Below are 13,733 nucleotides of genomic sequence, written 5' to 3'. Positions count from 1 at the left end.
CACACGCACACACACACACATCCACACACAGAAAAACACCCACACAAAAGCCACAACGAAATCAAAACATAGAGGTATGGACTCGAGCTTTTGTCTATTTTATTGTCCTGACCACAATACACCGTGGCATCCCCTCCAGCTTGAAATGACAAATGCCAGCCGAGGCTAGTTAGCAAGCAGCGGCGCTAACAGTCACAGGAAGCTACTAGTCACACAAGCAGCAAAGACATCAACAAGGCCAAAAATGTGTGATTTGTCAAGACAAAAAACCCCCAAAACAAAACAAAATGTTTGTGTGAATGTGTTTAATCCGGTCTGTGAGTCGGACCAAATCTCCCGCCCCCATTGCAGGGAAGGATCACCCAAGGCGGTCAAAGAGTTCGACACCCTCTCATCTTTTCAGCGATTGATGATGAGAGATATGAAAAAGATTGTTTGGTTTAGTTTTGCGAGAGGGAAGACAATCAAGTGTGAAACAGCACGCTGAGGAGACAAATCCTCGTCTAAGTGCGTCGCAGGGAGAATAAGAAAATGTTACCCAGGATCAGCATGTGGTATTATTGTCCAAATGTGGCGTGTCGCTCGCCTACTCGCAGCTTTTAAGAACACTTACAGCATCGACTTTGCTGTTGCTTCTCACAATGAAGCCCGCCCTTTTCTGGAACTTTTGGCAGACTTACTGACTCTAGTCGAGAATAGCTTTGTGAGACTTTTTCTTTTTTGGTAGGTCTATTCATTGTGGATAAGCCTACCAAATCTGTTGTTGCTAAGTAAAACTGGCTTCCGGGGCAGAATTAAAAAATTAAAAAACAATTTAATCAGATAAGTCTATTGTTGTTTTGTTTTTTTGGTGAGTCATCACCCTTCGCCGGCACGCTCTGCTCATATACAGTGATGAAATGTAGAATCTGTCACACATTAGCATGCACTTCTGTCTAGAATATGTGGTTCATATTTGGTGATAATGCAACAAAACCTCAAGACAGTCTTTGGCCGAACCTGGAATGTGAAGCTGTGAAGCGACTGAAGCTAATAGCTAAGCTAGCCTCCTGAAAAGCAAAATGACAGTTTTGACAAAGGCTCCTTGAGATTTTTTTTTTTTGGTGACTCTACTCATGATAGAAAATGCTAAAAACAATCCCAGAAAGTCTTGCTAAAGACCAAAGCTATCGTTTGGGGATTTTAGCACATCCACACACAGGAAAGAAAGTCGCCGTTAAAAGAGCAATGATGTCCGCACTCAGTTGAGCATCCTAAAGAAGAAAAACCTCGGATTGGGATCCTGACAGAAGGGCCTGTCAACGCAACCTTGCGATAAAGCACTTACACAGCGGCGCAGGACGGACGATGCAAAATTTACGCCGCATCATCCGTCAGCGTTGCGGCTGGCCCGGCGCAGGCATGGCTTTCGCCGGATTAACAACGAAAAGCTGAGCTCAATCAGTAATAGGTCTCCTCATCCTTCTCTTCGCAGTCAGAAGATGATTCGGGAATCTTTCGATCCCGGTGCTGAACTAAAGATGACGCGAAGAGCTTGCGCCGTTAAGGCGAGGACAGAATGCCAGGAGATCTCCGGAGAAACGTTTGGCAATTCCTCACTACGACGCAACGACGGTGGGTCACTTGGGACGAATTGTTTTGCTCCCCAAGTGACGCGTTTGGAAACGGCAGTCGCTTGTCGTCAGGTGGAAATGGACCTACCACCTGCTCAGAAAATCAGCGGCGCGAAGGAAACAATTTTCCTCGCCATAGTGCTCGTACTTTGACCAACTGCTGCTCGGGATTCTGTCCAAATACGCCAGAGTAGAACGCAAGTCCTTGACAGATGGGCAATACTAAATTGTGAATGATCTTTTGGAAGATTTGCCATGGAAACGGCGACGTTAGAGCACTTTCATCACTGCTTAAAACTTTTAGTATTTTCTTCACCAATGAATTGCCATTTCAAGTGCCTGGACAAGTTTATTATTATTATTTTTTTTTAATGTGGATCAAAGCGTCAATTGAGGGTTATTTTGAGTATTTGGATGGAAACAAGGTTGCTGGTCGTTGCTAGTTCCAGCTTTAATTTTCTTGTCATGAAGAAGGAAGATGTCCTCAATTGCGTAAAATTGATTTTTGATGACCTAGCCACAAGATACAGTTAAGATTGCAATTTCTGCCAAACTGGAACACACCACCTGGTAGAAACTCGCAAATGGGATTAGTACTTTTCAGGATTAACTCCGTTGGTGGTTTTCGCACACCTCCTCTTTGTATCGGGCCTTCTTTGTATTCTTCCCCTCTTTGACTTGTTCCCTTTTGAAATTCTCCAGATGGAGCGCCAAGAGAACACCCTCACCGCCACGTTCGCCTGGCGAATGCCAAGCGACGCCCTCGGACTTGGCAGGAGCTTTTTGCGGGCATGTGAGCGGCGAGACTGAGCATGTCGCTCTGCGAAGATCAATCTCGACTTTTGTCAAAAAACGCAAAACCTCAAGCGATGTGACCATCGTTCTGAAGGCTTTGAAAGTGCTTACCGCAAGGGACTCCGACGGAACTAATTAGCGTCGGTTTGAAAGACGCCTCTAGCAATTGAACCGCAGCATTCAGGACTTAAGTTAAGGACTTAAGCCCCGTGGCCATTTTGTGGCCGAAGATGTCAAGGGTATGAGTGAAGGGTTCTCTGTCGTGTGGCGGGTTAGGTTTAGGGGCTACTGGCTCAGGTTTAGGGGTAGGTTCAGGGTTAAATGCAGGGTTTGGGTTAGGTTGAGGGTCACTGTTAGGCTTGTGTTGAGTCAAGGATTTGGGTTAGCTCTGTCGCTTAGCATCATCAGCACCATCCTTACTCAAGTTAGCGGCCAAGCTAACGTTTATGGGTTCGATTTAGGGTGAGTTTGGTTTAGAGTTAGGGTTAAGTTTAGGTTTACGGGCCTTGTTCCGTTGATTCTGTGGCGCTTCATGTCATGGAAAGGACTCCCATGCGGTTTTAACATTCGACAGCATCAACCTCGCGTGATAAATGTTGCTCACTCGGCATGCATGTAGCATGCCGAAAGAGGGATCTAAATGTCTGTGATCCTTTCTCAAAGTTTCTTGTGTTTACTTTCTCGAAATGGGTTTTCTCTGAGTTAGATTTTGCCGGATTGCGGAGGGGTGGGGGTAGGGGGGGTCTAGACACAGGGAATATACCGTATTTTCTGCACTATAAAGCACAGCTAAAAGCATTCAATTTTCTCAAAAGTCGAGAGTATGCCCTATAATCTGATGCGCCTTATATATGGATCAAGATTCTGATGTCTTGGACGTAGTATTTTAAATTTTCTGTCAAGCGCTTTGCTACAGCTGCAACACTTGTGAAAGCGCGATATAAATAAAGCTGTATCGTATTGTATTCCCTTTAGCTCCATCTAGTGGATGCATAACGCAACCGCAGCCACTATTGGAGCTTCTATTCCATGCGCCTTATAATGCGATGCGCCTTATATATGAAAACAGTATTTAAATAGGCCCGTCATTGAATGTGTGCCTTATACTCCGAAGCGCCTTATAGTGCGGAAAATACGGTATCTGTTTTTTGTGTTTAAGTGCCATTAGAGAATTCTTTGTGCTGAAGGACTATGAATAAGCTTGATTTGACCTAATCCTGTCGGGAAAATAGAATTAAGGGCGTTAGGGGTTCACATTTGGGGCCGCTCCATCACTTGATAACAACCCTCCTCACAATTTGGTGTCAAGATTTATGCAAATTTAATCCACTGCCATCAGTTAGCTACCTGCTGGTGCATTGTGGATTAATGCCACTGATTGCAGACTTTCCCGCGGAGGTTTGCGTCAGACTCAGGGTTTTCTCAAAATGACTTGCGCAAGGAAACAAGAGTTCGCGGCCAATCCCGCTGCATGACTCCGCTGCTAATTAGGTGCCGACGTCGCGGTTCCCGACAAAAGCAGCGCGGGAATTCACCGGAGAGAAGACGTACTGAGGCGAGCTAACAGTCGGGAAGGAGGAAGGAGATGAAACTGCTGCCACAGTCAGGCTTTTTTTTTTTAAATTTATCGGGTGAAAGATCCTCAAAACTCTGTTAAGAAACTTGTTTGTTTCTTCATCAAAGACTCTTCTTCTGAGCCGGCGTCAAAGCGCACTCTTCGGGGACGAGGTGACACCAGACACTCTCGACTTTGTGCGATGATGTTTCAGCGGAGCGCTCCGGATGAAACGGCTCGCACGGGGTGTTGAGGAACAATCAACACTCGGTTGACTGTTTTAAAGCGGCTAATCGCTCCTTTTGTGGGTGAAGATCGGCTGACGGAGGCTGAAACATTGCCGCTTTCTTTCGGGCGGACCTTTCCACGCTCAAATTGTGCGCAACCCACAGAGTACAAACCGCTTGCTGATGATCACATTTTATTCTTAGTCAAGAAAAAAAAAACCCCACCTCCGACGTAGGTGCGAAAGCCATCGTTACGGGTTTTCTTGACAGATTGCGATGCCACACGACAGCACGAAGCAAAAAACACTTTCCAAGTACTCACACAGCCCCCCCCTTTTTTTTTTTAAAACTTATTCCAATGACCAAAACACGTCACATAACACCCACACGTTTTATTTTCAACTGCCACCATGTTTGTAGGTTCCTCTGGCATAAGACATGATGCATAAAGAAATAAAATGTCGAAGCAACAAACGAGAAAGCAGCAGATGAACAAGGCAAACGTATTTCAATCGGAAAACGAGGCTTGATTGACCAAGTGCGCAAATTCCCCATTAATTTCGATCTCCAGTCCTCTCCGTGGTCCGGTCAAGTGTGTTTACATTCACAGAACACTTAAAACAACCCACAAGCGCAGAAGCGCAAATTGTGCGTGGATAACTACCCAAGCGCCAACACCGAAGTAAACGACAACACACAAACGACACAAATACTAAGCGTCACAGCAATTACAATAGTTGGCCTGTGCTGACGCTTCCTCTGCTTTGATTTAAATGAGGCTAACCTCTCCACCTTATTTTAGACTTTAAATGATGGCCGAAACTCTCATTTAAAATATTTACATCAAATTGAATAATCTAAAACGTTTATTTATATTCTTTGTGCAAACGCGGGTGTGTTATGTGACCAATCAGTACTTTTGGATGACAACTGGTCGTGAACGGACTGGGGGTAGAACCGAACTGAAGCACGCAGTACAAATCCAGCCCGAGTATGCCGACGCCCTCCTAACGTGTCACCAACTGGCAACATCCTCGCATTTCAAATCTGCCCGGCAACAAGTTGGACTCTCGTTCAATCGCCGCGAAGAAAGTCGGCTCCGTTTTGGAAGGGCGCGGAATCGCGCTGTAAATTGAACGCCAGATGGTCGTCATGTTTAGCATAATGCTAATGCGCCTCCACTTTTCCCAAACTCAAGGACGCGAGGCAGCAGGGAGCTGAACAAGCACACACGGTTGGGGAGGGGGGGGGGCGTGGGGGTGGGAGGAGCCAGTAACTCCATTTGTGCAATCCGATCTCATTTCGAAGCGGTGAAGTTCTAATCAGGCCGGAAGTCCCGTTTAAATGCCTCACAGCCAGTTTCGCTGTGTTGTCATGTAAGCACTTTGTCCAGCAGCAAAAAAAATTAAAATGGATGACAATACATTTGTAATTAAAATCCTAATCCAAAACATACGCAGCCACCAATTTCGATGCTCAAGCAATCACACCGCTCACTGAGGATTCTGTCGAGTGGATTTGTCAAATCCCGGAAAAAACGGACGCGGCCAAAAAATAAATAAATAAATAAATAACATAAAACAACAGGAATAAAAGCGACAACCTTGTTGACGAAAAAAAAAAAAGACGTGTTAAGGAGGATTTAGGAAGAACGGTGCTGCAGAGAGCGCGCCGAATGAGGTTTGCTTGCTCGTGCCGGATGTGAGAAACAAAAGACGCAGATTGGGTTTTCTAAAGACCACGTGGTTAGCTGCGGCGGCCGATAAGCCGGCCGCTGCGTAAATAAAGACAAGGGGACGAGATGAAGATGGAGCAGCGTTGGCGACAAAAGAAAATCATCTAAAAAGTGTATTTATAGCCATTGGATGAGTCATTTGCGACTCCGTGTGGAACTCCTCAAAGTGCTTCTTTTCACCGATACACGACGACAACGACCACGACGGCGACGCGAGCGAGACGACACCCAAGTTAGATAGAAGATGACGCATGCTACTTAACCACAAGTGGGAGTGAGTCACATACGATACAAGTCACACGTAAGTCTCAAGTTTTAAACCTTCAAGTTTCACGTCTTGAGTTGCAAATGTCGAGCGGACGAGTTCGAGTCCACGTGAAATCTCAAGCAAGGCGAGTCAAGTCATGACGGGGGTTGAGCGAGTCAGAAGTCAAGTCGTACAATCGAGCTCAGTCACATCGAGGGATGGGATTTGGAAGAAAAAAAAAAAAGGACCAGCACTTGAATTGACCGCAGCTTGTTCTTGGGTTGGATTTGGCCGTTTCAGCCGAGCAAATCCGAAAATTGCCTCTGCCGTGAACACCGCGGCAGCCACACATTAGCACACAGGCCTTAGCTTCTCTCTCAAGAGAGAGGCCGACAAAAGAAGGCATGAAAGCGTTTCATGTTGTTGTACACAAACGACGTTTCCGATAGATATCGAGTACCCAGTCGCACGACCACTCGCAAAGCTCAAGGAACGAGAACACGGCGACAAGCGGCGTCCATTTTGATGCGTTTGATGTGCTTGTCCGGTCACTTTTGTGTTCTGCTGTTTCAAAGTTCAACCCAAACAGCTTTTTTTTTGGAGGGGGTGGGGGGGATGGGGGGGGGGATTCCTTCGCCGCCTCACACGTAAATGGCCGTCCGGGAAATAACGGAGCCGTCCCGCTGAGACTCCATGTCGTCGCCCAGGTACATCGCCTCCTCGCCGCGATAGGCCGGAGGGTTCCTGCCATCGAATCGGTCATAGCGCTCGTCCTCCTCGAGGCTGTCGTCAAACTTGCCGCTCTCTGCCTCGTCCAGGAGGATGTCGTGGGCGGAGGGCTTGTTGGGATGGCGGTGGACGCGGCGGTGGGCGTGGAAGTCATTGGCCTTTTCCGTCAGAGTCCCGGTGTTGTCGCAGCCCTCGCGGTACGTGTACGCCGGCCCGTTGTTGTTCTTGCCCTCCCCGCCGTAGAGAAGTCGCGCCTTGTTGCCGTAGTCGGCGCTGTTGCCGCCGCCGCTGCCGCTGCTGCCCGCCGCTGCCGCCGCCGAGTCCACGCCGCCACCGCGCCGATGCCGGCGGCGGCCTCGGGTCATCAGCACAGCGACCAGCGCCGCAACCAAGAGCAGGGCCAGGAGGGAGCCGATCACGGCGCCCGCCACTACGCCGGTGTTGGACGGGTCCTCCCAGGCTTCTGCAGAGAGGATGGAGGGATTGGAAGGAAGGATGGAAAAAAAAAACGGGTGGAGGAGAAGAAAAAGGAAGTTGGATGGCAGCAGTTAAGGAAGAAGAGGCGCCCTTGCTGTCTTTGAAGCCTCTTAAAAGAACGTCTCGTTCCATGGGAAAAGTGGCCACTGCCGAGCCGTTTTTGCCAACCGGGCTGGTGAACGACCGGTCGGTCGTCCTCGACTGTTAAATTGAGGCAACTGGACTCGTCTCGTTTTCTTCGGCAACCTCGTGTCCGCTTGCCTCGATTCGAATTGAACCGATTATCTACCATGACAGAATAGTTGGTATGCAAGACGGTCGCTCACCAGCCACGCCTGGCAACAACAACAACAACAAACCACAACTATCGTGACCAGCGACATAAATAAGAAGACTCCGCCCCCAACATTGAGAGCCTTTTGGATGAAAAGGTGAAACATCTTCATCAACCAAGACGAGCCCAGTTGCCTCCAATCAACTTTTGCGGACTCTTAAAAAAAAAAAGTACGTTGCCGGGGTTCTCCTTGTTGTGGTCAAAAAGGCCGGGGATCAGGCTGACTGGACTGCACGTGCAAAACAAGCCCAAGCGAGCCCCTTTGCTTCTTAATTCCTGTTGGTGTGAGCCAAGTTTGCCCCCCCCCCCCCCCCCCCCACCCGTGGACGCCGACGCACACACCGCACGATCCGACGAGATGCAACATCAAAAATATCGAGCGAATATCGTCACTGCAGTCGGTACTCACACGTCGATTTACTGAACATATCGTGTTGACGTGACCGGTCTGCCATTCACATCGGCGTCGAATCATTCATATTCATATACAGTTGCGACATACGACACTGCTGTCTATTCTCGCCAGCGTTCACGTTCACTTCTGATTGTAGAACTGATCCCCCGGGAGGTGGAACTATTCAAAACTGTTTTTGGATGGTTTCTCTCTCTCGCCGATTTTCACCGATCGTGGGAGGCTGAGGCCATGACTTGGCGTACCTAATGAAGGGTCCGGTGAGTGTGCATCAACAGTTTCCCACCCGCGCACATCCAGAGGGGTTATTTGAAGAAAAGTAGCACGCAGCTGCGCCTTCTGAGCGCCGCCATATTTGCCGTCCCTCAGGCCCCCGCTGTCTGGTTCTTCCCAGTAGCCTCATTAGGCGCTGATACTGGCTTCCGATGGCGGTAGATTTGCACAAGTGGACTCACGCTGGCCACTTCAAACACACACACACACACATATACATGCGCGTGCACACCAATACAGTGCCAGATGATATTTTGGGGACATGTGAACCAGTTCATGTTTGATGCGCTTCCCCTTGTGGCGGCTGCTCGTCATCACGGGGAAGGACGCCAATCAAGCAGCGAGCAGGAAGAAATTTCTCATGGACAAAAACGACTGCTTCGCCCCATCAAATAATAACAGTAACAACACGAATAAAGAAGTGAGGAGCGTGACATAAGTAAAGCACCAGCAGAATGTGGGAAAAGCTTGGTTAAGCTTGATGGTTAAAATAAATAAATAAAATATAAAGCTGCAGAAGCGCAAAGAAGGAAAACGGGGTAGCTAGATGGAGTCCGTTTGGAAGCCGAATCAAGCCTAAATCTGGATCAAGTTAGCAAAGTAGAAGAATGAGAAACATGCAGCGCTAGGCGGCGCTAGTCAGAATGACGAAATAGATCACGATGGATGTGGCAAGCAAGCGAGCAGAAGGAGATGAAGTCAGTAAGGTGAAGGAAACGCAGTGTAAGGAGAATGAGATGCCGTTGGTAAGGAAGGAGAACTTTATGGAGCTCGAGCTAGCCAAAGAAGAAGGAGCTAGCAAGGGAAGAGAATTAGCTGGAGTTAGTATGCAGGGAGCTAGCGTTAGCAAGGAAAACACGAGTTAGTCAGGAGGAACAAAGAGATAGAGTTAGTCCGGCGGACAAAATGGAAAAAGCGAGTCAAACAAAATGAGGAGTTAGTAAGTGAGAAAAAAACGAACTCGAGCTTGGTAAGCAAAAAGAACAAGATGGAGTTAGCAAGTCACGGGCAAACGAGGAGTTCGCTAGTAAGGAGAACGAGTTGAGTTAATAAGTGAGGGGAACAAAATGGAACTAGTAAGTCAGGGACGCAAGTAGAACAAGATGAAGCCAAAGTGGTAACTGCAAGGAGGCGGGGCCTGTCGGCACAGGAAGTCAACGCCTGCCGTGAGTGACACGTGGCATCAAAAACGAGAGCTTGCCTTGGCCCGCTTTGCCCTCAATGTTATTCATATTCACATGAGGTATTTTCAGAACCTTTTTTTCATATTTACGATGAAGATTTCCCCGGCATCCTTCACATTGCGGCCATCACTCAGGCGCTGCTCAGCGACGCTTTTAATCAATAAACCGGCGGCATGATGGAGTCATGAAAGAAGATGACTGGTCGTGAAGTAGGAAGGATACTTCGCTTTGCTGAACTCACGAGAACCTAATTCTTTGGCACCGAGATGCCGCATGATGGCGGTAAAGCACTACTTTAGCCTCAATGAAGCTCCTCAACTCATCTTAAGCTAGTTTCTGGGCACAAAGACAACACAAGAATGTTTTTTCACCCATAATGGAGGATAGTTCAAAAAAATATATAAAATAAATCTCTGACTATCGTAATCCCAGTGTTGCAAATCGCAAATATGCGGGGCAACACTGACGACATGATTCAGCTGCCGCTTCCAAGAGGTTCAAAGCGGGGAAGTAGGCCATACTTTTCTTCAATGGCGGCAGGCTGCCTGCTTAAAAAGCAGCGTGCTGATAAACGTGATGGCGAGAGTCAGGCAGGGGGGGCTCCTATCACTCTCCGCATTAACGTCATGTACACGACGCGCGGATTAAGGCGTCCGCTACGGCAGTCGGGATAAGCTGCAGTGCAAGGTTGAGCATGCGGCGCGGTTGTGCCTGGCGGAACAGAAATGGAACACAATTCACGTCACGTCAAGCTGCTTTTCGGGTACGGCGCACAAACACAAACGGGGGGGGGGGGGGGGGGGGGACTAAGTCTCATATGTGCGAGTCATAAGCAACCGAAACTTCAAGTTTCAAGCAAGTCCCAAGTTACTGTGAGTCAAGTCGAGTGTCCACAAAATTTGTGTATTGAAAACAAGCATAGTTTAGCAATTCAGTCTGCTAGCTTGATGCTAATTAGCATCGATGTTGCGATACAGTACTTTCATCCTTTTCCAGCTTGAAAAACAAACGCTGCACTATCATGTACTGTACACCGGCAACGTAACAGTACTCACAAGCACACATACTTCATCCTTTGCGTAGCACGACGAGGAATTCAGGCGGTATTGTCAATCGCACCCGAGCCCCATCCTTGAGCAGCCAACAATCATATCGCAGTTGGAATTGTCCTAGAATTGTTCGAAGTGTTTTTGATCGAGGACAATCTAATTTGTGTACGATTCGTGTTTTTCCACTCCGCGCATACAATTGTGTCTGTAAGAGCATTAAGTATGGTGTTCAGATCCCGAATGCACATCGGATACGCTCTACAAATGATAATGCGCATCTCAACAAAGAATGTGAGCATTCTGAGTGGTGAGTGTTTATGCAGCAATTTGATGTCTGAATTATTCAAGTCAGTAAATGTTTACACGCCTGCAAAACAACCAGAATCACTGAAAAAAAAAGAGAAGACATATTTACAGTTTGAGATGATCTTCAGCCCACATTATCATAATCCGGCGTTTAATCACGCCACTAATAAGACGCCTGTTTCAGCATGCAGCTCGCCTTTATGTCTTCTGCAAGACGCGCACGCTCCATTTCCCTCCTTTCTAAAGCCAGCATTAGTCAGTGGGAACGAAGAGAGGGTGTCACGGCGCACATCTTTTTTTATATATACATAAAGCGACGCCTCAAGTTACGAGTCACAGACAGACGCGTTTTGTCTTGAGTTGCGAGTAAAAACAAGCAGCCAAGAGTGAACAAATATGATCACTTGGTATATTTAACCAAACCCCGTAACTTATGAAAGTCTGCTAGCTTAATGCTACACACAGTAAGCAACGCGAGAGACGTGCTAATGAAACTAGCATCAATGTTGCTGACGTTGTAGCCGTTAAAGCAAAGTATATTTAAACACAAATAGTGCCGGAAAACATGTAGACAGACGACTTGAAAACACTCACAGGTATATATTATTTATCATAAGTGCTTACTAAGTCACTCAGTTGTGAAACTCCTCTGTCTGGATTATACTGCCCACTGCTGGCCAAAGCACACATACACAAGAAAGAGCGCGAAGTCAAGCGTGAAATCATGATGTACAAGCTGTTTATTTCTTTACATCCAATTTAGTTATGCTTCATCTGTATGTACAATGCTGTAGAATGCATGCAGGGGTTAAGGGTAAATGATAAATAATTTTTTTGTCGTTTTTTTTTTTTTTTTTAAAAACAGGCTGACATTAAGGCATTGAACAAGTACATGTATGCAGCGCTCCTGGAAGCCTCTTCTTTGAAAATGGCTGCCAACCAAGCATTTGTGACTTTTCATGATGAACTCTAAAAGTTGTTTAAGTACTCTGAGTAGGGCAAGGAGTTATGGAATTAAAATAAAATCCGATTTTTATTTTGTTTTTGCCCTTCAATTGAAGAAAAAGCAAGTTATGACATGAGCATTCAAAACAAGTTTTGCTTCCTACTCCTGCCCCCTTTTGGGATTTGCTTTTTTTTTTCTCCCAGTGTCCCCTAAAAACTTGAAAAGATATTTTTCAATGACAAAATAGGCAATTCCAATTTTAAAAGCTGCAAAAGTATTTTGAGGTGAAAACGTGCAGGAGTAACGGCCTCCCTTTGCCTGCGCCGCACAATGAAGCCTTCCATGGTCACATTCGCGCTCCGTCGCCGTAATCAGGGTCCGGCCGGCGGCGCGTAAGTGCTTCAATGCGAAATTGGCAATCTGCTTTTGATTAAATCCGACTTTCCCGGAGTGCGCTGGCCACTCCAGTCTCGTTTTCTTGCGGAATTGCGCCCCGACGGGCAGGCTCAAGATGGTTGCGGGAGGTTCGGTCCATCCCAACGCTCTCGACCTTTTTTTCCCTTAAATGATAGGATGTTCTACATAAAGTTTAATGGCCTTGCTACCGTGATGAGGAAAGGTCAGCGGGACGTTGCGGATGATTGAAGCGCTTATGTTCCCGCTACCTTAAAGCCTCGGAGACACATTGGGGGGCAAAATGAGCCATGGCGGGATATATGTCGCGTAGCGACATGATATAAAGCGAATTCTAACTGTGTATACAGTGCTAGCTTGACTTTTTTTTTGGAATTAGTAGCTTGTTAGATTTTGTGTTCAACCTGGTCATGTTTTAAAAAGACTAAAACAGCACTCTATTGTATATTATTTTAGTCAATGACAACTAACCAAATAACTAAATAAAACAAAAAAACAAAAACATTATTATTGTACTTCAAAGTCTGTGGACTATTGTATTTAATTTGTGGATGGATGTTTTTAAAATATTTTTGTTGAGTTTTTACTACTACTTACTGTGATTGTTTTTGTATTTTTATAATACACAATTGCACATAAAATAAAATAATAAACATAAAAAATCTAAAACTAATACTAAAATCAATAAAAACTAAACTAAAACGAAGCATTTTCAAAAAATTCTAATAAAAACGAACAAACCCGCTCTGAAAGCTGATTAACGCCCCCCAAAAATTAACACAAAAAAAAAAGCATGAAAACACCCAAATTATGATAATTTTGTTGTATCAAAACCTAAGACAATAAAAATCAATAAAGATATAAGCTAGCTTGATAAACAAGCAAATAAAAATATGAAACCCATCCACTTTTCGGTACAAAGAGGAAGGCGTGACCTGGTGTCGCATTAACACACACACACACACGCACACACACACACACACACACACACGCACACACACACGCACACAAAGTCATCCTGCCACAAACGCGTCAAATAAACACTTTGGACAGCCGTGGCTGAGCACAACAAAGGCAAAGGCTTGACCTGAACAAAGGACTTCCAAACAACTCTCTTATTTTTACACTCGGCTGCAAAAAAACAAAACAAAACAAAAAAAGCCATTCTTCTTCTGTAGATATATATGAAGCTCTTTACGCAGCAAGCAATCATTTCCAGACCACTTTACAGGTCCAGCCACACACACACGCACACTGGAGTAAAAGTAATTTCCGCTGTTTTTAAGCAGTGACTGCTTCCAACCTGGAGGATTAATGGTCCCCTTTTTACCTTTCTGGAAGTTTTTGTCAGAAAACGGCAGCTTCCATGTGTGCGCAAAATCCTTTCAAAACGCAGCACACAGCCATTTTCCAAACAGTTAGCTTTAGCCTGCTAGC

The 13,733-nt window shown here is 46.1% G+C and overlaps 1 protein-coding gene across 2 annotated transcripts in view; it reads right to left on the bottom strand.

Moving 5' to 3' along the window:
* Positions 1-13,733, bottom strand: part of pvrl2l (PVR cell adhesion molecule related 2 like) — a 101,041-nt gene that overhangs the window by 18,485 nt on the left and 68,823 nt on the right. The window contains exon 7 of one of the 2 annotated variants that reach the window (XM_086136240.1): positions 4,368-7,364. The exons of the other annotated variant lie outside the window; for it this stretch is intronic. Coding sequence (XP_085992366.1) covers positions 6,814-7,364 — 551 coding nt within the window. The 3' untranslated portion in view covers positions 4,368-6,813. Of the gene's footprint in view, positions 1-4,367; positions 7,365-13,733 lie in introns of those variants that run through there. 2 annotated transcript variants of the gene reach the window in all.

The sequence above is a fragment of the Hippocampus guttulatus genome, chromosome 18 (assembly GCF_054856545.1).
Source record: "Hippocampus guttulatus isolate MCC_2025c chromosome 18, RoL_Hgut_1.0, whole genome shotgun sequence".
NCBI classification, from domain to species: Eukaryota; Metazoa; Chordata; class Actinopteri; order Syngnathiformes; family Syngnathidae; genus Hippocampus; species Hippocampus guttulatus.
Note: the sequence above shows the minus strand (reverse complement) of the source record. Positions and strands in the feature narration are given on the sequence as shown.